Genomic DNA, 26,115 nt, shown 5'->3' with positions numbered 1-26,115 from the left:
TTTCTTATAGTTTTATGCACAAATAGACTTTATTTTCGTACTTATGTATTGTATAAAATTATACAATCATTCAATATTCCTAATAGGATCTATCTATCGCTGATAGAATAACAGGGCTATTGACTAAATCTAAACGTACTCTATTGAAAAAAATTACGTCACAAAGTTACATAACAAAATCATGTAATTAAAACATGTAAATCACGCAATGGATTGTTCCAAATCAGTACGTGATTTTTTAAAATCATGTAATTTGAAAAGTTACACGATGAGAGATATATTTGTTTTCTTCTATTTCTATCATTTAATTTTATAAGTTTATAAGGTATGAAAAATATAGTTTAAGACTATTGTTGTATTGTACCTGTATTACACTTTTTGTTTTAAAAATTTTAATAATTTAGTAGTCTAAAGGTTTAGGACGCTCGCACGGAATGCAAGAGATCCGGGTTCGACTCCCGGCCGAGGCATTATTTTTCGCAATAAGTTTTATTACAGTTTTTAAGTTGGAGAATTCAGTTTTTAAGTTGGGGAATTTGGGGGGATTATTAATATTTTCAGATTTGATTGCGTTGAAAGTCCGACAACCATATCGGCACGCAATTATCATTTCTGAGAATTAATTCATTTAAATGAATTTACAATAATTCAACATCTTAACGTTCTGACCGTTATGGCGCTTCTTAATTTAAAATTATTATGTTTAACATTAGCGGTCTTTCAATCTTATTATTGTTTAATAATTTATTTGAAGTTTCTCTAGTTACTACGCACCTACATAGTTTCTTAATTATTATATCAATATGTAGTATCAAAATAAAAATTTAAATTAAATAAAGTGTTTTTAAACTTTTTAACTTAATGACTAAATACTTTTATATCAAATTACTTTATTTTTATAATTTTTTTAAATTACCATTTTACCAGCCTCCATAAATTACTGACTAATTTACAATAAATTACCGAATACGTTATCGTAACATTTGGTCATTTTCATCTCTAGTTTCGTTAGAAAGAATTGAACATATCGAAATCTTTCTTCATCTCGGAACTTTAGAGAGAGAGAGAGAGAGAGAGAGAGAGCGAGAGAGAGAGAGACATGAGGCAGGGACGGCACTTGCACTCCCCCTCAAATTTTGACAAGGAGAAACAATTAAATTATAAAAATGATTTTTACAATGAAAAATTTACCTGTCTATGCTCAATTTGTGGCTCACGCATTATTCATAAGAAAGTTCGCTAAAGATTCTCAAATACTGGTTTTAATATAAGTATTTTAACAAGTTTTGTGTGAAGATAAACTTTTGCCCTCTCTCTGACTGAAATCTTGAATACTTTGGAGAGTAATATGATTTAAACTACCCCTCTTTCTAAACTGATACCGACAATTTTATAGGAATGCGCAGTCTATTCTTATTATGTCTACGTTTAAGACATACAGAATTGTTGTCTGTTGTTTCCGGTGCAAAGGAAGTGCGCAGAAGTAACTAGCATAATAAAACAATTTATTTGAAACAGGAAAACTAACAAATATTTCAAAGCTTATATTGATCCGATTCTCCCTGTGATCCGATTCGCTTTGGTTTACGTTTGTACAGATATATAATGTATCTATATATATTACATATACACACTTAACGCACTTTTATTACTCCAATCCCGGTAATTACAAAGCGCGTCGGATTTCGTTACATCTCGACTACATTCTCGACGTGCACCATCTTCTGTAAGCTAATTGCGTTAGTTGAGCACTTCGTCATCTCATCCGTCTCTTCGTCACCCAGCACTCGCGAACAACTTTTGCGAGAATCGCACCCATCTAATTCCCGTCGTCTTAACCTTCATTCGCCAAGTCGTAATGATTAATTAACGAGACGCACGGTTTGGCTAATTATAAGTGGTGTGCCTATTGATTATGCGGATCCAAGTAGTTTAGCGAGATGAAGAATCGAGCTTATCTGATGACTCGTGTTCTGGATAATTTCAGAATATTTTCGTATAGGTACCATAAAATGGAATAACTTTGGCTAAATCAGGATAATTTTGGTCTAAATTTTTTAAAATATCTAGACAGCACCAAAATCAGTATTAAAATGTCTTTATGTTTTCAAGATCTCTTGATTTTGACGTACTATTTGAATATTATCAAATTTTGAGCTAAATTTATCTTAATTTACAGTATCAAACACATTAGTTTTATACTGTAAGTGTTATAAAAAAGTATAATGTAAACAATTGCTTCTCTGGATAAAAATAAAGAATATAATACATCTTTTTGATTTTCTTCCAAGGAAAAGAAGGAGAAGTGAGCTTAATGGATGGCCACAGTCTGCTGACTCTTGCTATATGATAATCGCGTCCTCCTTACAGCATATTACAGTTATTACGAAAGCAAAATTTTCAGCCTTATTCTACTTTTTTTTTTCTTTCTTTTTGTTTGCGGGTCACCCATGACCTAGCGCGACTTTGAGGTTCGACATCGGACGCTCTAGGAAACGTTCGTTCCACTTAAGCAAAGCATCCCGTATATGATAGTTGGCCATTGTCGACACGAAAGCTGTAAGTAGGTACTTTTGCGAGCGATCTTGCTACAGAGACACACGAAACGATGGACGAGTTCGCGCGCGTGCTCTGCTAATTATAACGTTATTGCTGCTATTAATGAGCAATTTCAGGGCGCTTCTGTGCACCGCTCGGTCGCCGGCGATATAAACTCGAAGCGCATTACGTAACTTACGTGGCGCAATTTAGCCGAGTTAATTAAGTTAAAGTGTGTTGCGCGCGGGCGAGTCGCGTGCGTCGTCGTCGTCGCAAGACTGTGAAGGCATTTATTTCCTCGTCTTTTCGCTATTATTTTTTATCTTCTTTCGTCTTTTTTTTGTCGGTGCTTTCGCAAAACTCTCCAACGGACGATTGCTTTTAACGTCCGTAATTACGGTTTTAATGGCGAGATATATAAGGCAATTCTGCGATTTGCTCTTACAGCGTTACGGTATGCGTGTTCACCTTAGAAATATAATCCGAGAGAGGTCGGAACAACTTTCGTGCTACTCCGTTAAGAGCTACTTGTCCGTCTTCTTAGCTGCTTTTCACGAACGAACTCTAAAATTACCCCTCGCACTTCTACGGCTTCTGTTTACTGTCGTGTAAACTCGGAATGGTTTTTGTGAGTACCGGTAAACGGCAGTGTTCACATTTCGCCGCTGGACCCAACGATATTGGACACCACCGGTGATTGATATTCCGGCCTGAGAGACGTCCGCACTCTGTTTTTCGTCGGACTGATACATCGGGAAAACTGGCAATCGTAAACACTTTCCGCGCTTCACATTCGGGTGTCCAAACGGTGGGTCAGTGTGTGTTTTTCCGTATTTTTATTTTACATATGCTTGTTATTTATTTAATCGAGATATGCAAAATTCAAATAACCGAATTTGCAAAGATACCAAAGAATAGATACAGAGAACAAGACCCGTATGCTTAAAGCTGCAAGCACACGAGATCTCGAAGCGCATCAATTCAAATTTTAAAACCAAAATTTATGTATCCGAACATCATGGATGTATTCAGGGAAGAATTTGGGGAATTCAAACGTCTCTGAAATTTTTATTCATTTCTTTATTTTTAATTATAAATAATTTAACGTTTTTTTTTACTTTTAACTCTAAATAAATTTTTGTTTTTACAAAATATTTTTTTTCTTCGTCATACATAAGTAATTTATGAAACTTCTGTTAAAACTTTGTCAGAGTATCTAATACATATGAAAAATTTTCGCAAGATTTTTGAGAAAAACAAAATATGTTGAAATATTAAGGAGTATTCCATTCGATCAAATGAAAGCGATATCGCCAAAATTGCTGCTTATAGTATACATGTAATAATAGAATTTTGAAAAAATCCCAAATGCCAAATAACTATGTAGCTATAATAAAAATCGTATTTATCTATATATTCATACTATTTTTGTTTTTCCATTTTATATAGGTAAATTCCCGGAATTTTTCCCAGAATTCTTTCTTTTATTCCCTATGGCTGCAAATCATACACTCGAATATCCGAGATTTCGCCGACATTTATTTTTCATATACTCGCAGTTGTGCTTTATAAATTGAGAGACACGAAAAATTTAAATATAGAAACTTGGAAAGATGGGCACGTACACCTAAACGCAAAAAAAAGGATTGATGACCGGAACGGTACTTACTGTTAATAATTCAGAAACGTAAAGGTATCCGAGGTATCAGCCGAGCATTACATCTCTCGTACTTGTCTATCTAGTTTAATATAACCTTCTGGTTTATAAATTTCTTTCTTAGCACATAAATTCTTCCATTTTATGCTGTGACTGTAAATCCGGCGGTATCGCGCGTTTACGTGCCGTTTGATGTTTCGTGGCGCAGAATTGGAGCGGGATTACGGTGAGGTCGCGCACGTTGATGCAGGCGAAGTTGAGCGTTAAAACAGCAAATTTATCTAGCAGGCGGCATACCGCTGCACCGACGCCGCCGGCGTCAGCATATTTAACCATAATAACCGCTAACAACTGAGAGTTTCCTGGTCGGAAGTACCGGAAGTGCACGCTCGCGCCACCGCCGTCACCCTACATGGCAAGCGATCGCCTGCCTAGCTAAGCCGAAACGTTAAACGCCGATTATCGTGTTCCCATGCTCTTGTCTGTAATTTCCCGAAGCAACTTTCGTCCGCGAAAACAGAATGCAGGTATTGAGCGTTAAACAACAAATATAATCCATTTTAGGGAGAAAATAGACTTCGGTTCTTTGCAGCTAAGCTCGCGATCCGAGAAGATATAGAGGTATCTCTGAACATAAAAGAATATTAAATATATTAAAATATTAAAATATAATATATAAATTAATGTATTATATTGTATAATTAATATTATATTACAATATAAAATATATTATATGTATTATAATAATATATAAATTTATATTATATTAAAGATATTATATTATACCTATATATAATACATATTAGAATATTATTAGAATATGTTCTGGAAAATGATTTAATATATATCTTTTAAACAAAATTATATATTTCCTTTCCTAAAGTATTGTAAGGTAAATGAAAAAAAGCACCTTTTCTTAGATAATACATAATACATACATAATACATACATACATACATAATCAGATTTCAATTTTAATTTTATTAAAAATTTTTCATCCAAGATTTAACTATTAAGATCCAATATTATTTTAATTTTTCTTTAATCACAATCGGAATGTGGTTGGTTATTTCTAACTCCAGAAGATCAGTCATGTCCTTTTTTTTATCTAATAAAATAGCAGAATCCATACTCACATAATAAATCGCTTTCCCTTTGAAATTGTTGAATATTGTTCGTACCATAGCATTTTCCAGTCGCAATAAAGCTCACGCACGCTAGCTTTAATAACCACGGACGATTTATTGGATTTTATCGCGGAGATGGTAAAGCAAAACTCGCGAGCATTTCTCGCCGTGGGCGACGTAGTCTGATATTTACACGTCCGCAAGGAAATATCAGACGTTGCCATGGTAATAATGGCTCTTTTTTATAATAAAGACTTACTTCTTGCACGTTTGTATTTGTTCGGCCATATGTCGATCAATTTCTAAATGTATTTTTATAAAAACTTTGAAGCGTTATTTATCGAAGTTTTTTGAAAATATTTTTAAAATAAGTTACAATATATATATATAATTTTTAGGAAAATTAGATACATTAAGAATTTTATAATATTTGCATCTTTTACATATTCAATGGATGTAGATATATAAATCTGAAATTAATTTTACTTTCGCGAGAATTTATGTAAAAACGTTATTTTCAAATACGTTAATACCAAAATACTATTTGTACGATCAAACACGTCAAAAAATTGCCGTTCAAAAATGTGTGAAAACTATGAGCGTGATTCAACACCGGATACTTTTTACAAGTTAGCTGTGATGGTTTTACATCTCCAAAACGTTTAAAGGTCTATATTGCAATGAGTCGAAAAAATAACATTTTGATTCGCATCTCGCATATGGTCTGCAAAACTCTCTGGAAATTTGCGTTTCTGTTTGTGAACGTAACTCAATTTCGCTGCGCGCCGTTTGCCGCCGCATATGCAATGAAAAATTCCATATACCGCAGTAGGTATATAGAGCAGTTTTGAATAGAATCGACAAACTTTCAGAAATGATAAAAAGAGAGAAATAAATATTTTATAACAAGAAATTTATGTTCTACAATTTTATTTTATTATGTAATTATATTGACGTAATTTAAATTTATTTCTTTCGATGTTATCTATACAAGGTGTTAAAAAAAATCATTCAACATTTATATGGTAGATAGTATACACCTAAACCTTAATGAACATAAGTCGAGAGAGAGAGAGAGAGAGAGAGAGAGAAAGAGAGAGAGAGAAAGCTCAACACTATTTCTTAAATATAAATAATTTTGTTTGTATCATAACTAACTTATTGTCTCTTCTACGTGTTGAACGATGAAATGAGAGAAATTGAGATAAGTAGCACTAATAGCCTATTTGGGAAAATTACAGGTCCAATAAAATGATCTCCCATAATGCCTATTCAATTGTAATGGCTGGTTGATGTCAATTTACTGATTCCTGATGAAATTTTTCATTATAATGCGTGTAAGAAAATTGAATCAGAATATTCATAACGCAGTTTGTAAACACCGAGGTATAAATCTTCACGTCGCATACGATAGATACGTAGAAGTGAATAAGTCAGTTATATTAACATACAAAATTGTTTATAAATATCTTAGATACGGTTGAGTTTTCGATCTATATTCACTAAAGCTTTTTTTACAATATGGTGTATACTATCTACGATGTAAATGCTGTTTGTGAATGATTTTTTTTTAATAACCTGTATAATACATTTAATACTTTATAATTTTTATATAATTTTCCTTTTTACGAAAAAAATTTGTTTTTTTAAAACTAAAATATTTATTTACTGATATAATAACAGTTTCTTTAAACTGAAAAGAAATATAAATATTTATGATACAAATCATAAATTTTAATAATAAAATTTATAACGTAAATGTTAAATTCAGTAATGTAATCATTTTTTAAATAAATTTGTTTTCTTTTTGCGTACTAGAAAATTTATGTGACCATATCAGAATCTTAATCCTTTGATCTCAGAAGGTGTTACATGTGTCGCCTCTAAAGGGTGACACCTGAATTATTTGTTCGTTGATTAAAGCCATAGTTATTCATTGTTTTATCTTTTTTTTTCTTTTGCCAGGACCTGCATCGCCAATGCCAGATCTAGTGGGATATAGTCGTTGCGGCTATACTTTAGTATTGAAGGGGTTGGTTTTTCCTCAATGGAAGCGACGACCTTTGGCTGTCATCGGCTCCAGGCTCTTCCTTTATCCGGGTAAGTGTTTTATGGTAGGTATTTATAGATCCTGCCAATCCTCGAGATAAGAAAATTCAAGATAAAAAGAAGTGTGTGACATGTACGGCCGACAACAAATATCTGTGATGAAGAAACAACCCCTAAACATCTGTCAGAAACATTAGGAATCATTCGACAGTATATCTGTCCCTTTTACTCGTAATTCGTAAAATCCCGAATGAATTTGTGAAATTAGCACGTAATGTAGAAAATCTCTAAATTTTATTAAAACGTCTCTTAAATGAAAAATTTATCTGCAGTTATTCTTAATTGTTGTTAGAAATTGAGATACATTTTTAATATTGCTGTTAGTTATTGATTTGAAAATCCAGATTTACGTTCCTTTAAACGAATTAAATTATTTTAGACCCGAATTGAGGAACAAAATAAAGAATCAACTTAAAGTCGAAAAATTTTTAAACGTATTTTATCGAAAAGATTATTTTTCTTGCAAGATGCTTAAGGTGATACTTAACTACAAATTAATTTAAATTAACATGTGTCAATATATTAAGTTATTTCATAAAATTATTAAATTACGCTTATATAAATAATTGCAAATTCAGCGGTGTAATTTTTTGAAAAGACAAAGCTATCAAGAAAGAAAATATTACAAAATCAGCCTCATATCTTCCCCTCTCCCTTCTTGCTTCCTTTTCCGACACCTAAAACATCATGATTTATCTACGTCCATCCCTTATCCTTCTGTTAGAACGATCCTGTCACCGAACAGGATGCGTGCCGTGGATCAAGAATTTCTTCGGCCAAAAGGATTTATCGTCCTGACGTGCAATTACGTTGCCGAACATTCAGATACGCGCGTTGCTATCGCGCGAAAGAAAAATGGCATTGCTTGCGGAACAAGAACTGTATTTACAGCATGGATAAGTAATATAGCGAATTGAAATAATTGGAGTATTGATAGAATTTTCATGAATATATAGAATAGGCTCTATTCTTGCCCATCTAATAAACCCATTTAACGAACTCGTTTAACGAACCCGTTTAATTGGCTGAGAAATACGTATTTCAATATCGAGTTACCATCTCGAAAAAGCTTGTATACACTTTTGTATAAGATAAAAACTGAATTGTACATTTATACACAAAACATTCTATTCTTATTTGTCTAATAAACCCGTTTAACGAACTTGTCTAAAGATGCGTTTAAAATATTATTATCTCAAAATATCTTGTGTACACTTTTATACAAAATAAAAATTGAATCATATATTTTTATAAATAGAATATACGCCATATTTGTTTGTTTAATAAATTTGTTGAATGAACCCATTTAATTGGCTGAAAAATATATACGTTTACAAATATCGAGTTGTTGCTCTGTTTCAAAAAAGCTTGTGTACACTTTTTGCTTTTGTATAAGATAAACGTTGAATCGTATATTTATATAAATAGAACATATTCTATTCTTGTTTATCTGGTAAGTCTATTTAACAAACTCGTTTAATGACCCGAGAAAGATATGTTTAAACTATTACTATTTGAAAAAAATAGTTATCGTATCCTGTGTACACTTTTGTACAAGATAAAAATTGAATCGTATCTTGTTAGAAATTTTAGATTACATATAATATTACATATATTATATAATTTGCACACATCTATCCCTACGAAGACCCGTTGACTCAGATATTTTTGCCATGATGACAACGAAGTCGGACGCGACTTTGCCGAACGTGACCCGAATTAAATCGTCTCCCTTATGAAGCACTCGGACACATTCGACATTTTCTAAACCATAAATGTGTGCGGAGCACGAAGTCAACGACAAGATAACCAACAACCTTTTATTATCTTTGGAACAACGATGACGTTTCGTCTGATCGTGCATTCTTAGAGCTTTGGCTTCGCGATTTTTATGCATTTTACTCGAACTGGCACGCGTTATTCAAGTTACCGTCAAATTAGGTGATCGATATTTCATGTCGGCGTATTAATTTATATCGTCGAAAATGGATGGAATTATTTAACGATAAATTGGTAGCGCTGTAAGCAACGTATATCGCTTCATTTGTGATGCTTGTTGCATTAAAATTTTCATCACGTATTACAGAACCGAAATTTTTTACTCTAAATTTTAATTTTCTTACGTCTGAAATATACATTTTTTCAAAATGTTCTAATACAAGTAATAAGTGAAGATTATTCTTCTTTTTATAACTTGGCATTTATTGGAACTTTTTACATTTATTTATACACTTGGTTGTCGAAAATAATATTGGCAATATTGTTCCACTTAGCGCTGTACTGTTTTATCCATGTGGCTTATAACTTCAACTAGAAACTACTGTTTCGTCGATATTAAAGCAATCGTGATTGCTTTTGTGGTATATAAGTTTGTACATAAGACACACGAAAAAAGTTAATTAACAATATAATACGAATGAAATTGAAAATAAAGAAAAGAAAAATCTGAAATTTTCTTCTTCCACTATCATAAATTATCATCTTTTTTCTTATTTCTTTATTCGTGATATCAAATCCTTTAAAGAAATTTACCATTTTAAAATATGAAATTCGTAATATAAAACTTTCAAATTAGTTTCCTTTGTAATTATAATTTGTGATTTCACATTCTAATGTAAACTGCATGTTTTTCTCGGAGTTTCGAAGTTTCGAGTTTTTTTTTTATGTCTTTTGATATCTTTTGCAGAAGATACGACGCGCGTGCGAGAAATATCCTATTTTAGTTTCGAAAACGATATAATCAAGTCTTATCTCATCTTATCCAACAGAAAAGGCAGTTCTGAAACTGTTGTAAAATTCTTTAATATAATTGATCTTACTCTCTTTTCGTCACTAGATTTAAATGTATGAATCAATCATATTAAAGAATCTTACGACAGTAGCAAAGTTGCTTTTTCTTCTAAACGCAACCATTAGTTTCTATCTCATTTATAATCGACATTTATGAACCATATTTCAATATTTGAAGTGCAACACCCGGTAGGAGCCCTTGTACAGCGTATGTTAAATGGCGTTCCAAGGGTGACCCGAATATGACCAGCCGGACGGTCGCTAGCGGCCTTCCGATAGTCGATTTTAACGAGCGTGTCCCCTAAGCGCTCAACGACGCGCTAAACCTGGTCGTCCCGCGGCATCACGTCAGTTAGAGAGCCGCGCTTGTAGCCGTTCCTATGGGAGCCAGGACCTTGATTAAACTCGAGATAGTGGTAACAGGTGTTCGCCATCGCAGACCCGTGCTGAATCAACAGCGAACAACTTCTCCAAGACGATCTCTCTACTACCGGACTTCCCGGTCGTTACTTCTTGGTCATCGCTCGGAGATTGGTATCAGGCAAACGTGACGAGAGGTAGAATATCGTCTTTTTGGTGACACAATCTTGATCTCGACATCTGCGTACCCGGTCACGCATCCGAAAGTGTTTTCCCATCATACCGTTTCTCTATATATTTAAGCTGATATCGACATATTTTCTCATCTAATAACTGCATATATGTACTTTAAACTTTTAAGTCTTGTAAAATCAGATAAAAATTTTTCAGTAATAATTATTTATAAGATTCCCAAAGTATGATTAATCACGACTCATCGGTGGATGATCATAGCTGATTTTTAATGGGTTAGGAATTTACGAAAGAATTGAAAATTAAATCACACTTCTTTGTTTTGAGTAATTGTACTTGTGTGCGCACGCGTCTTTTCATGACTTTATACATGTGTGAAGCTGAATTTGCAACGATGCAGCAATAGTAGAAATCAAAACAAAACTTTGAAATAAATTACAATTACACAGGTATTAAAAAGAAATATATAATTTTTTTGTATGCCTGTGTAATTGTTTAATCTGGAAATGGCCATAGTATTTTGACGCTCTGAAACGAGTCCAAATTGCTCCATTACGTTACAATTTTTATTGACGGAAAATAACTCAATTTTCCTATATTTTTAGAGCCATTTATGGTCTGGTTTTTAATATCTTTTACACTATCCTATAAACGACGGAAAATCGAGCTATTTTCCGCCAATAAAAAAAAATGTGATGTAATGGAACGATTTAGACATCGAATTCAGTGTCAAAGTACATAAGAATACCATGATCTAATTTCCATCAATTTGATCAACAATTTTTTTGTGTTATTAAACTTCTTGCGTCTAAAAATAAATTGCACCAATGACATTATTAAAGCTGTTATCAATCGAAAAAGGAAACGTACGCATTCTTCACACGTATATGTATTATGTATCTGAGAAATAAATTTACAAAATTGTATTCAATAAAAAATTAAAAAGTAGGAACAGTATAGTGATATAAATAAAGTACATAGTATAAATAAATAATTAATTTATCTATTTTTTTCATATTTAAACTAGATTGCAGATGTTTGCCATTTTTAAAAAGTAGGTCACAATGCATCTATGCAAGTTTGGGAAGCCCTGAACTAAATTTACATTTTCAGACAATTCGAATATCTAAGGAATGCTTAGAAGATCTAAATAACGTTATGAAACGTTTTTAAGATTTTTATTATATTTTTCGCGGTCCGATAACATTTAATTTATTGTAATAGTCACCCATTTCACGAGAATGCGCGGGGACTTTGTATACATTGCATCCTATGCATCGCTGTTAGGAAATTGCCCACTGCTCGATACGTATCTTGCAAATGGAACCACAATCTAGCATGGACGCAGAATGGCGGCTATTCCAGAAACTGACCAGCCTCGCCGGCATTTGCTGATTTAAGCTGCGGCTACCATCGGCTTCAATTAGGAATTGCTTGAAATCCTACGATTCGGAAACGAATATTCGGCAATTTCTCTGACTCCTCTTAGTGCTGTTGACCTCATGTTATGGATTTAACGATCCTTTTCCTTCTGTATTTGTGGTTTAGTAATCTAAAGAATTTTAAAATTTCAAATACATATTGCAAAGAATTCGCATATTAGACAATTTCATAAAATCATTGCTGTATATAATAATTAGCTACGCATTCTTTTTATGGAGATATTTAAATGTATTTAATTGTTTGATATTTAAATATTTTTATATTTGATAGTAAAATTTTTAGATATTTTTATTTTTTGTAAAAATTTGATTTTTCACTTAATATTTTATTAAAAACGTTTATTTTTTAATATAGATTATTTTTAAAAAGTGTGGTTTCATGTAAAAATGAAACTGCTTAATTTATTTATTTCAAGTGTTCATTCTATTCGTCCTACATAAAGTTAACAAAATACGTTAAACTTGTTAGAATCTAACTTAATGAGCTACTAGCAAGAACTTCTCGGGGCGTTTAGTTTTGGAACCATCCCCGGAAATTAGTTGTACAGCAGCGTAGCAGTCTTATTGGGAAACGATGCCAACCGCGTGCGCCGTATCGCTTAACAACTGAAACAAAGTATATTGCCAGCCTCAACTATTTTCCAACGCTTGGCACCGCAATTCGAGACCAATAGGAAAACACAGTTCGTTCTCGCTCCGCATTTCATGAAATAATGTAACAAAATCGATTGTATTACGTATATTTTTAATTCCCGCTGAAAATAACAAAAATTGTTTAAAAATTTATTACATTTTTACTAATCTTTTTACTAATTTTTATGTTATTCAAAATAAATTATTTGGATTAATGATGGTTGCTGCACTTGTATAGCAAAATTTGTATAGCAAAAGATACAAGAGAAGAACATGAGGATGCATGTTTGCATGAGCTAGGGATAAGGATTACGCGTAGAGATAAGACTTGGTCCTTCAGTCTTGTTGTGTCTTAGCGAGGAAGCACGAAAGTGGAAAGATGATGATGAAGGAGAGAAATATTTATTATAAAGTTTTGTTGTAAAGTCGTTCGTTTCAACTATATGTATATATACCACTACTAGTAGTAACATAAATAATAATAGTTATAATAGTAACATTAAGAAAGAGAAATATTTTCGTTAAGCGTAACTTACAAGATTTATGATTCACAAATTATAGAACTCAAGAATCTTTCTAGTCAATATCAACTAAAAGTAACACAAAATTTACATTATTATTTCGCAATCACCAATATTCGCTCGTATTCAGAAAGCGATGTTAGCATGTATTTAGCATAATTCACGTTACGTATATATACTATAGAATTTCAGACATAAAAGCGCGTATTTATCGATAAAAGCACGTCCTGAATACAGGCCTATAAATATAATATAACGTATGGTGTTACATAACAGTTACATCGTTGAGTGCAAAATTATAACATACACAGTTGGAAAATTGTGTTAAAAATATACTTCACGTGACCTAAACGATCTACTTAAATTTTTGTTTAACAAAAATGAGTATGTTAGAAAGTAACACAAATATTAAGTAAATAAAATTATCATAAAAAACGTAACACTGACACAATTTGTAAGCAAACTATGGAAGCATTTCAGTAAAATTAATTTTTGTGATATGTTAAATTAACACGTATTTTATTTATTTATCTTAAAATTTTTACTTTAAAACACATTATTTTTATATAATATTATTGGTTCATTACTCATAAATTATGTTATTTTGACACTAAGCAATGTTGAATATCAATTTAATACAAAAGATTTAAATAACAATCATAATATATGAAATTAATAGATATGATATTCGAATATTCTAAAAATTCAACACACAGGTTTTTAACAACTACTTGAATGAACCATTTTCAACACAAATACAAAATTTTTTTTATTGTGATAGTTATTATATTACTTTTATTTGATGTCGACTGTCATAACGTTTTATTAATTCTATTAATTGAACCGAAACCTCTTGAGATTTCCAAAAAGAATTCTCCACATGAGTCCAATTCTATAATCGTACAAGCATCTGTTTGTTGATAGAGCGTCGCGCTCTCCGGTATTTCGTGATCTATTGCTCCGAATATTTTGTATCGGATCGCCGGAAGCGTCTGATACTGTTTTTCCCGAGAGAAGGGCAAAAATTCGATAATACTCAATGGCGTTTGTATCTGCGAGAGCGTACCGGTCGGTGATGGATGTTCCCTGAAAGCCGACGCCGTGGAATGTAACTGGCCGTCATCGGAATATCAATGACCGTCCGGCATTCTCGGCGTAGCTCGACGTAATTAGACCCCGCCGTTGGTCTCTCGGGGCAAGAAATGGAGTCGTCCCTCCGCCATGCACGCCTAAAACATGTCGAGCACGTAGAAATTCGAAATTCGAAACGTTGAAGCTTCATGTTGATATGCGCCTAATACATATCAATATGCCTAAAGTAAATGTTCGTCGAAAGAATAATGCACTCGTGTCAAAAATTATTGCTTTTATCAACCAATACAAACGTAAAGAAACGACGATCGCTTTGACGTCATCCTGTACCAACAATTTTTCAGTCATGAGCAATTTAACTGGGAAACTGTCACACACAAATTAAAATTACAAAATTTTTTTTAAATAATTAAAAAAATAAGATATTTGGTTTCTTCTATTATTATCCTTGAAAATATTTTATTTTGCGTTTTCCATTTGCCATGAGACGGACTAATTTTTATTTTAACTCTTATTTTAACTTCTCTTTATTTTTTCTTTTTTCTCTTTTTCTTTTCTTAATTTTAATTTTGTTGCAGCTTCTCATTCCCGTCCGTCTCACTCTGTAACATTTCTCGGCTTTATACAAAAGTTTATTTTTATATTTTATTTTTATTAGTATTACTTTTGCTATATTATTTTCGTTATTTGTACATTTTTGTTCTTACACTTTTCTTTTATTTTTATGTTCTTAGAGGGTTTGTTTTACAATACTATAATAAATATCTTTATCTATCTATCCATCCCTGTGACACTTCTCACAACGGCGCGGTGTCGTCGTAACCGCGCTTATACATTATACTCCCAATTTATCAAAAGGCTGATAAATAACGAGACAAACGCGTTTTCTCCCAGCTTGTCCGGAATCACGAGCAGAATGGATGGAACTGAGCGATGGAGGTGGCGCGGTATGCTATGCGCCGTCACGTCTGGGCAAACTCGTTTTGCGTGTCACTGGGTTTCCCAGGGTCACTCAACAGTGCCATATGAGCCGACACCCCGAAGAGAGTCACCATCGTGAAACCAGGCATCTGTATCTGGGCTTCCATCATCCTTGGGATCGAGACCTCTGGAAAAGCTGGATCAAAAAGGTAAACACCTCCTAGCTATTCTTTCACACGAAATCGAGAAAATTTCTCGCAACGATTCAATTTGTGACGAAATACAGAAAACATCTGGAGACATCGTCTTAGAAGAGAAATATGATTTCAAGTCAACTAGAATAATTTGAATTGAAACATGTAACAATGTAACATTTTTTTTTAAATAACAAAAGCTGCCGTAGAATTATTAAAAAATATAATATTTGTTTTATTATATTGTTAAGAAACTGAAAATTTATTATATCATTCTTGTTCACCAAAAAATTAATTACATCAATTTTAATTGTACGATGTGATGGATAATTTCAATATCTATACAAATTTTATTACATTAAAATATTTTTTACTAATACGAAAATTAGTTACATGATTCATCTTTTCTTCATGTATTTTAAATTTTCAAGAACATGTAATCATTATGAATATATATCGTCGATTTGCTTTGCGTGTACTTGTCGATTTAAGATACTTCATTGCCAAAAACACTCGGTAATATATCAATTTAGTAAATTAACTATCTTGATATATTTGGAAAAGAAATCCCAATTGTTCAACAGCGATAAACTTTCACTACCACAATAAATAAACACAGAGAGCAACTCACAGTGACGCGTGACGAAACAAGAATGGAGAAACCCATTTTCCAAGAGGTGTATACAGCCTTCGTCGCAGTAGAAGTTTGCGCTACAATTTCAGTCGCTTTAAAATTTAAGCTCCCGCAGCTGAAACCGATTCCCAAGACTTTTCTTTGGGCATACTCCACGAGAAAATGAACGATTCTTATGCAACGAGCTCGGACAAGACTGAATCTTGCATGACGTCCTGAAGATAAGCGAGACCGACGCTGACACGAGGAGTACACAAATTGATATTCAAAATGCATAAGGATGTCTGTGTGCCAGCAAGTAAAAAATTTTATTTCTTGGAATATCTGCGTAAATTATTTCGGATCTTGACATCTTTGTACCGTAACGTATCCTGGATCTCCCAACAACCCTTTCGAAAAGGCCTTTGGCGCGTGTAAATAGGTCATATGGAGGTGATATTCCGAATAGGTAATATTCCAAAGCATACCAACCATATCTGGAAAGGAATAGGTGGAACATCAATGCAGAAGCGACGAACACACAGAGTACAACATGGAAATTATGCCATACAGGGAAGGCGGCGCGGACGGCGCCCGATAATGTCGTTACACGGCGACGGACAGCGTAGTGAATTAGAATTGTGTATTGTTAACTTGCGGTCCGATGCAAATGAGGACAAACATAGGCGTTTTGATGGGCTTTAATAGAATCACCAGCTAACAAAAAGGACAACGGAAGGCTGTCCGTATAGCCGACAGTCCAATATTCTGCAAATATGCATCAGTTTGCTGTGAAATGTCTCTTCATCATGCGCGCTATATATACACTCGTTTAATAAACGAGTGCACGCGATTACAGAAAAAAAAGCAAAACATATGCAATACGTTACGAAAACGTTACATACGTATAACATATCGTTTATAATTAGAGACTTATAATTAAATGCATATAGAGAAAGAGGAAGGTTGCTGGTTTTAAAGGAAAGATATCCTGTAAAAACTTTTCTCCTATTCACATTGCTGGCTTATTTCCAGAGTTCATAAATAGACGCTTAATTTTCAATAACTCTGCAGAACAGTTGATTTTTCAAAGAGCCTGATGTGTGGTTAAAGCACCAGTGAAATCAAAGGACAATCCCCCTTCTTCATCTCGCGAATCCAGCGATATCGCGACTGAAAAGATCAGTGACAACGAGAGTAAAAGAGGTTGGCTGTAGGATGGTCCAGGACTGAAAGAAGAAGGGGACGGGTAGCAAGAGGAATCCAAAATGATGCAAACATTGGCCTAGAGGCACACCCTGAATATGAAATCACGATGAACAAACTTTAATATCCGAATGCACGACGAAGAAGAGGAGTAAAAAGGTTGGAAAGAGAAGATAAGAGACGAAAGCACACATGGCTGTTTCTATAACGTTATGACCGAAACGATTGTCAACATCCGCGACATTATCGGCGATCCAGATCGATCCCCCGATATTTTCGATGGCGAATAACGTAATCGTAACGACGCAGTCAAAAATATATTTTTCTGCGACTTACTCATAACATCCAGTGACAAATTTTAAAGCCCCCCTAGGGCTAAGCATTTCAAACAGAACAACATTTAAATCTCTCAATGTTATAACTTTTTTCGAGAATATTAAAACGTAGCAGCACAACAGTTAGATCAAACAATTCGACGCGGATTTTATTTCCACATCAGTATATGTTATTTACAAATATTTGTTAAATCTGTATGATAACTATACTCTGTTGGAAAACAAATATTTACAAAATCGTAGTGCAATTCAAAAGGGGTTCTGAGCGGTCACGGGAAAGTCACCGTTGAGAATAGCTTTATTTCACATCTATTTCTCTTCCATTTACGCCAATGGACTCTTTTCAATTCGAGTAAATGGCAACTTGCGAGAAGTTTAACATATACGCAGAGACGCACAATAATTGGACAAACATGAGCGAGTTTGGTAGCATTTGCAATACACCAAAGCGAACGTGATGCAACCCAAAATGCGAGATCATGAATCGGATAAACACATCACTAAATATTCAGCGATCAGTTGTACAAATACGCGATGCGGCTTTTTCTATCTCTTTCTTTCTCTTCCCCTCTCTCTCTCTCTTCCGTTTGCCTTGAATTATTCAACGCGAGTATTTTGCCGCTTTTCTCCATGGCGCAAATGCATCGCCGCCACCACGAACCTGCTGTTATTACATCGACTTGATGCACGGCGATCGCGTTTAATCCGTCCGTTGAATTTTCCGCTAATGTATTGTCGTGCAGTGAATGATGGGCGAAATTTCCGGAATGTCAATCCAAATTTTCGACCTTTGAAAATCTTTTCCCCGTTCTGTTATTTTATTTTATGCCATCGATTTTGCATACAAAAAGGTTCACACTGCATGTCAAAAAAATTAATGCATATCAAAAAATCTTTATCGAAATTCTCTATAAATTAATTACCATTCTTATTTTTTCGAATTATATTTTTCTCTGTATATACATATGTATAATATATAACTATTTATTTTATATATAATAATTTATTTAAAAAGCTATACGGATTTAATTTGATTATTATACAAGTTAATTTATTTAATCAAATAAGATTTATTAGGATATATCCAAATTTACCATGCATCTAATTAATAGTTTTAAGACATTTATTTATTATACGTATATTTTTTACAGAAATAAGAGCTTATATAATTGCAGATTTAATATTTAATTTATGATATTGTCATCTGTCCTTTATTTAGCATTTACTGGCGGAATTTGCTTTGCGTCAACTGAGTTATTTTCAAGCACGTATCAGATAATGAAACAATTTTCTTGAATACGGCATGCCGATGACACGATCGAGTGGGCTGTGACATTTTGTAGTGGGACGTCATTATTTACTTAATAGAAATGAAACGTTTTAAACGATTGACTCTATGACAAGTCAGTTTGATATATCAGCTATTTGTATATTGTCTTGACAGTTTTGATATTCTCTATCCATTAAATCAGACAGATTATCAATACAGTTTTAATACTCAATTAATTAATTTTCCGATAATTGGCTTTTTTGAGGATATTTAAATTTATACCTATAAAAGATGGAAAAAATAAACGGAATTGACCGAGATTCAAATTAACGCGCTATTTCACGACTGTTCTATTTATAGCTTTCGTTATTATTATGATCTTCTATCAGTACCTGATCAATCTTACTTATATCTCTCTACGTTATAATTAGATATTTATAAGAATATATATTATTTCATATACGCTCTTTGCAGTGTTTTAAAATACTTATTAGCATTATTATTAAATTGCGATCAATATGTTTATTTTTGTTTATGATTGCAATTCAAATCTGACAGTAGTCGGCTCGCAGTGTGTGTGTTTATATAACCGGAAAATGTAATAATTTAAAATTTATGTAGAAGTATTATTAGACACCACAAAATCCAGTCTCAACTGTATTTAATGCTTTTCATTTATTTGTGTTATTCATATAAGTTCTTTTTACATTTTATATACTAGATATTCGCCAAATAAGTAATTATTGAATCTCTGCTTATTTCTCATTATATACAAAATGTTATAATTGTATTTATTAATATGTGATCTTTAAATATTTAACAGAAAATTTTTTTGTTATTATTGAAACAATTATTAATGTTAATATTAACGTTTCTTTATTATTTATTTGTAAGTTATTGTTTTTTGCGTAAAACTAATAGTATCCAAAAATATTTAATCTTTACTGATATCTGAAGAATAAATACATACAGTAACATAATAAGAATTTCATTTCATTTTACTAAAGGGAATGTTACTTAACGTTAAATATGTAGAATCATGTGTATTTAGAAATTTCTGCAAAAACTGGAAGCTTATGCAATAGTGAGTCCATTAAATTTGCAAAATTTAAAACGCGAAGTCCGATTAATAGGGACGTGTCCAAATATTCGATTACGTTCACTCAACGGCAGACGATCGACATTCTAGTCGCTTGGGCAAATTTATCACACTGCTCTGTTTGGCAAAAACAACAGAAAAAAAATGAATAATAAACAAATACGACTCGATATAACGGATCATACTTTCCAATCTGATTATCCGTACGTTCCATTCGAGATGCGTTCATGCGTGCCAACAGAACGCATTGACCACGATGGAACGTTGCATCCACGTAGCTGCATCCAGTTACGTGTCAGCGTCTCATTAATTAATCGTATTCCTCGTGTTCACTATATCCGCAGCTAGAATTAAACATCACCCATGAGATATCTATGAAGTCTATTTTTGCGACGTGAATTCTTCTTTTCGACATGTTCATCGTGAATTCTTTCTTTTGATCAAACTGTGATTGCCATGATTTCATGAAAATTCTTAGCTCCATTATTTCGATCTGCCTTTTAACTGGAAAATGCACAAAAATATTCTGTAGCGCATTTTTCGTTGTTATACAAATATAATCCTGCTATTATTTACAACTACAAGTGTTATTTCACTTCAATGCATTTGTTAGCGTATTTCCGTATAGGAAAATTTGTCTCTCGCAATGCATTTTACAGCAACTTTTTAATACCGTGATTTTCATTTGCACAACTAACGCATTAAATCGATCTTTATTAAAAACAATTTAATAAACAAAAATGTCGAACCTCTGGTAACACAAAGGATTTGCAAATGTTATAATTTTTTGCAATTCATTTGCAACAGCCATATTTTAATATACATGTCAATATTGCAGCATAATTTTTCTCAATAGTACAAGTATAGTTAGATTAAAAAAAATATTTAAAAATAAAAATACTAGCTTTTAAGTTATTAAAAAAAATAATTTCAACTATTTAGGTAAATTTAAAATGTAAATATAAGAAAAGGAGAAAGCAAAAAAATTTAATTTTAATTTATTTAATTTAAAATAATAAACTTCAACTGAGTTTTATTGAAATTATTGATTAAAACATTAATTTGTAGTGTAATTAATTATAAATAATTTTTTTAATATTCGAAATCAATTTTCAATTTCAAGAGATTTGAAAATTCTATGACAGAATATTGAACTGTAAAAAAACATATAGCAGAAACTGTATTTTCATTTATTTTATTATTATTTTAGAAAAAAGATTGCAATTATCATATAATTCAACTTTATAATTTACTAATTATTTTCGATGTTAATTATATATTTTTTGATAGAACTATAAATGTAATTATTATTAACTTATAGCCTAGTTACAAAAATAGAGTTCCTAGCCATCAATTGCATTTTATCATGCAATTATAGTTACAAATACCAAACATTTTTCTTTTAGTACATTTTGAATTGAAATTTCTCTCTTCGCGCATTTTATTGATATCTTTTAATTATTTATTCCCCTTTGCATAATAATATGAAGCCCGATGGTATTATTATTCGAGATGCAATGTCGCGTAAAATCGATCTCCATCAAAATTAATTTTGGAGCGACGCAAAACTCTCTTTATCCGGAAGAAAAAGTACTGTTTATTATACGCGGAAAACTGTTGAGCGCATCGCGTAATTCGTTTTACTCAGTGATGTGGTAACAAAATTCAACGTATCATTAACCGAAAATTATAAGAGGCTCGGGAATGGCAGTGGATTACGAGGAATAATTGCCGTACGGAACAGGTGATCAATCTCGCGGTGCCGCTTTTTACGACGTAATCGCGAATGACAACGAGGAAGATTAATTAATGCCAACGATATGATGCGTGAAACGGTAAAGATAAATCTCATTCGGCGGCGATTTGATGACTGCTACGATGAAAGCGCAAATAATTAATTAATTCATTAAGAAATTAATAGATCACATATGCTCGGACAATGCCTAATGGTACTCTGTTCTCGAACGTCGATTATGCAGCGAAATGAGGAATACAATACTACTTAAAAATCAACATTAATTGATTCATTATTTTAGAAGTTGCATAAATATCGAATGATTAATTATTCGATAAAGCAATTAATAAAAAGCATTATGATATTCTGATTGTTTTGTAATAATAATAATTATTGTTGTAATTAGATTATGTTATAATTAATTATTAATTATAGAGAATATTCTGTAATCGTTTCTAAAATATGGAATATAAAAATCTATTAAACTTTCTTAAGATTTAAATCGAGATGTTTAAAAAAAATTGTTTAAAGTAAACAATTAAAGTAAACTATATTTATTAGAAATCCTGTCATTAAAATTTTGAAATAACTTTTCTGTATATTATAATATCTAAAATTATAATATTAAAAATCTAAGAAACACAATATTCATTAATCGATGATCTGTAATCAGGCAAGGTTCAATATAATCTCGAATTAATTACTAGCTACCACCATTATCCCAATTATGTTGTATCTCATAACATATAGTATCAATTATGGCGATTCATTCTTCTATGTTACACTATTATAATCGCTTCACACTAAATAGGATAAGCATTAAATATATTAAATAATTTACAGTTTGGCTTTGATTCATTCTATATACACGCAAATATAATAGATGTACGCTTTATCGATCCTATATGTGTTTGCAAACATGAAATTAAATGAGTCCATTTGCTGCAACGTTATTACGCGGAATTAATACTATAATTTGTATCATAGGTCGATTTTTGTTGCCACAAATTCACTCTTAGCTGAGTGCCAAGTGCGTGTTTAACTGAAATTTCACCGCAAAATTCTGCGCGTTACGTAATTCGAGCATGAATTAATTTCTCTCCAAACATACGTCATGCAACATGACGAAATTATGAAGAGTTTGCTGAATGTGTAAGCGATCTCTTTTACCTTCACGTAAGTTGGCGATTTTTTTCGGTCACGATCGTTAAATGCGGAGAGAATGATTCACAGATTTCATCTTCGTTGTACGAAGAATTTTATCTTCGCGCAAATTCTCACACATCTAACGATTCTTCATGGGGGTACAGAGTAAAGGAACAGACGACTAACGTGAGAGAGAAAAATCGGGCTCGAGGGATAAAAGCTCTGCCCTAATTTCTCACGCACCTAGAAAGGGAACTCCCCCGAAGGAAGATAACGGCGATTAGCCTTGTAAGGGATTCGAAATTAGGGCTGACTGTTTTGGGGCATTTATCACTAGAACCTAGAGACGGGCAGCCTGGAAGATCTAAATTGACATACTTATTGTTGACTTACTTAAAAGAAAAAATATTGCAGGTAATGCGTATTAATTCACCTTTTACAGTGTGGAAATAAATTAGAAAAGTAATACTTTAGCTTGCATAACAAACCAGATAAATTATTCTAAAGTTTCTGAGACAGTCGTTTCCAATAAAGTGACAAATAACTTTAAACTTAAAAACTTCTACTTTTACATTTAAAAAATAAATTTAGAGATTTAACATATTATATAAAAATTACTTTTATTTCTCAGACCGTAAGAAATAATTAATAAAAGTGCTGTCGCATTTTTTTCTACGATAATTTCGCTTATCTTTTGTTACAATTAAACGAATACGTTTCGTGCTCGATACTCGAAGCCATCTACATTTTGAAACTTATTGAGAAAGATATAAAGTTCAAATAGCTATTTCAGCCGTAAATCTTCGATTGGACCGTCGAGGTCTGCGGCTCTCTTTAGAATCCACTGTAAATCGCGAAAGTTTCTCTTTAATCGCTGAAAGGCACTTCGCAAAAGTTGCTAGTTACTACACTCGCATCACTATTTTCGTCTTTCCCTGTTCCTCGTTCCTCTTGGATTGCTTCTCAATCATTCTTGAAACTGTTCTGTCGCTCAGAATAAAAACCATTACATTTAATTAAACGTCAATAAACGTACGATTACAATAACGCTATAAAAACATATAAGGGATATCCCACCATCAAATGGATCTTTACCTATAAATATGTCAAACTTGTTTTACAAAATTGCAAAATTAAAATTTATATTGCATCTATTATTGTATAATACTGAACGAGGACTGGGAATAAAATGGGAAATAAGTCAACTTTGCATATCAATTTAGTAGCTAAAACACAGTTGACTTATAATCACAATTTGTTAAAAGTAGTACAATTTGTTAAAGTAGTAATTCATAAACAAAGCTGAAATATGGAAACTCGAAAAACATTTATATATTTTTTAATTTAGACTCGAGTCAATTTTTCATTTGAAATTAGATTCACGAGCCGATATTCTTTTAACGAAAATCAATTTTTAACAGTCATAATTATAAGAATAATTACTACATAACATACGTTTTATTAAATACTGTGTGCGCGGCGTGTGTGCTGCCACTGGCACATTTTTTATTAAAGTACCATTGTTATCTACTGGTTTATCTTGCCCACCTTTTGCATCTCTTCACCCCACCCGTCCCATTTTCACCCTCAAAAGATTTTCACAAGAGTAAACCGGTAGCGAACGTGTGTTCACATGAATTCCACTTGTTAGTCACAAAGGGAAAACAACGAGGGCGAGCAAATTCTGCCACCTCATCGTTTTTTTTCGCCGACAAAATAATTTCCGAGGACCCTTAAAGCATACCGACCGTGATCAAAGGAATTTTTATTAAGGCGGCTTATTAAGTTCTCACAAGGAGTTTCACTCGATACAAGCCTTAATCGACTTCTTTCCTCTGAGTTCAAAATTTCATTAGAAAAATTCATTACCGCAAGCAAGTTTTTTTCTGTAAGTTTTTAATGATGATAACGACGCATTTAATGCATAATTGATCGATTAACAACATTGTTGCTTGATACTTTTCATCAACCGATAACTCTCAATTGTCATCTTAAACGATTTGTTCGTCATTAAAAGTTACTTGAAAAGGAGCACGTTCTCAAGTGCTCCAAGTTTTCCCGGACAGACATGACGGTGGAAAAACATTGTCGCAGAAACTACATAGTGCAAGTGTAGCCTCGCAAAAAGCCACAAACTTTAGTATTAGCTGCTAAGAAGAAGGACACATGAAGAGGAGAGAAAACAGGACAAGCAAACAGGAGAGGCGTCTTATTCCACCTGATTTTGCAGATCCTTCCAGAACGGTATAGCGCTTTTTCAGGTAGAAAAGCAGGGGAGAAAGAAAAAAGTCCACAAGAACAGCAACCACGATAATGATGTTCTCGTTACGGAGAAAATCTCCTTCGCCCAAGCACGAAGTCCACCGTATACCGGGTGTCCAACTAACAAGATCGTGCGGTAATGACTCATTAAACGCATCTATTTCTCATCGGGAATGACGCAGGTAGCAAGGGAACCATCTTGACAGTTTTTCACGCATTACCGTGTTCATTCGAGAAAAGAGAGAAAGAGCGACACGATCCTGTCCGTGATCGATCAGTTTTTTCAATCAGATTTTGCAATCATTTGAGATACTCCACAGAGTCACTTAAAAAAGTCTTAGAAATTGCAAACGAAATCGCGAAAACTTTCTACCCTTCTCTAATGCGAGAAAGAAGACTACGGAATTATAAACTTGTTGCACCAAAAGTATGCACAAAGAAGATCTGATCCTTCTTTATTTTTATATATCCTAATCGAACGTAATTACTTTACTGCTGCAATTTGCGTCGATTGCGCTATTATTATTTTACACCCTTGGAAATTATGGTGGATTCGATCAATTCCCACAAGACAAATAGCCGCATTGACTATCGCTTTTCGGTTCATTGGACAAAATTAATGCGTTTACGGCAAAGATGTATAGGTTACATAGAATGTATGTTTACTGAATGTCACATTGATCCTTTGAAGCTTATCAGCATGTGCTATCGCACCAATAATTGCACGTATTTGAACCTTAAATAATAAACGTTTTTTTGTTTTAATTAGAATAAAATTCATTTTCTTATATACAGATGACAATGATATACCTATATTTGTAATTGTAATAGCAATACAATCTTTTTATGATAGAGTTAACCCTTAGTACACAT

At 32.7% G+C, this 26,115-nt stretch overlaps 1 protein-coding gene across 2 annotated transcripts in view; it reads left to right on the top strand.

The window, feature by feature from the left end:
- Nucleotides 1-7,359: 7,359 nt before the first annotated feature.
- Phlpp (PH domain leucine-rich repeat protein phosphatase) overlaps nucleotides 7,360-26,115 on the top strand; it is a 45,550-nt gene continuing 26,794 nt past the window's right edge. The window contains exons 1-2 of one of the 2 annotated variants that reach the window (XM_018459307.1): nucleotides 7,360-7,422; nucleotides 15,356-15,591. In XM_018459307.1, coding sequence (XP_018314809.1) covers nucleotides 15,382-15,591 — 210 coding nt within the window. In that variant the 5' untranslated portion in view covers nucleotides 7,360-7,422; nucleotides 15,356-15,381. Of the gene's footprint in view, nucleotides 7,423-10,750; nucleotides 10,779-15,355; nucleotides 15,592-26,115 lie in introns of those variants that run through there. The other variant, XM_018459306.1, reaches the window with a different exon arrangement.

This window comes from Mycetomoellerius zeteki, unplaced genomic scaffold, assembly GCF_001594055.1.
Source record: "Mycetomoellerius zeteki isolate Tzet28-1 unplaced genomic scaffold, Tzet1.0 scaffold82, whole genome shotgun sequence".
Lineage (NCBI taxonomy): Eukaryota > Metazoa > Arthropoda > Insecta > Hymenoptera > Formicidae > Mycetomoellerius > Mycetomoellerius zeteki.
The sequence above is the reverse complement of the archived record's forward strand: the minus strand, read 5'-3'. Positions and strand labels throughout refer to the sequence as shown.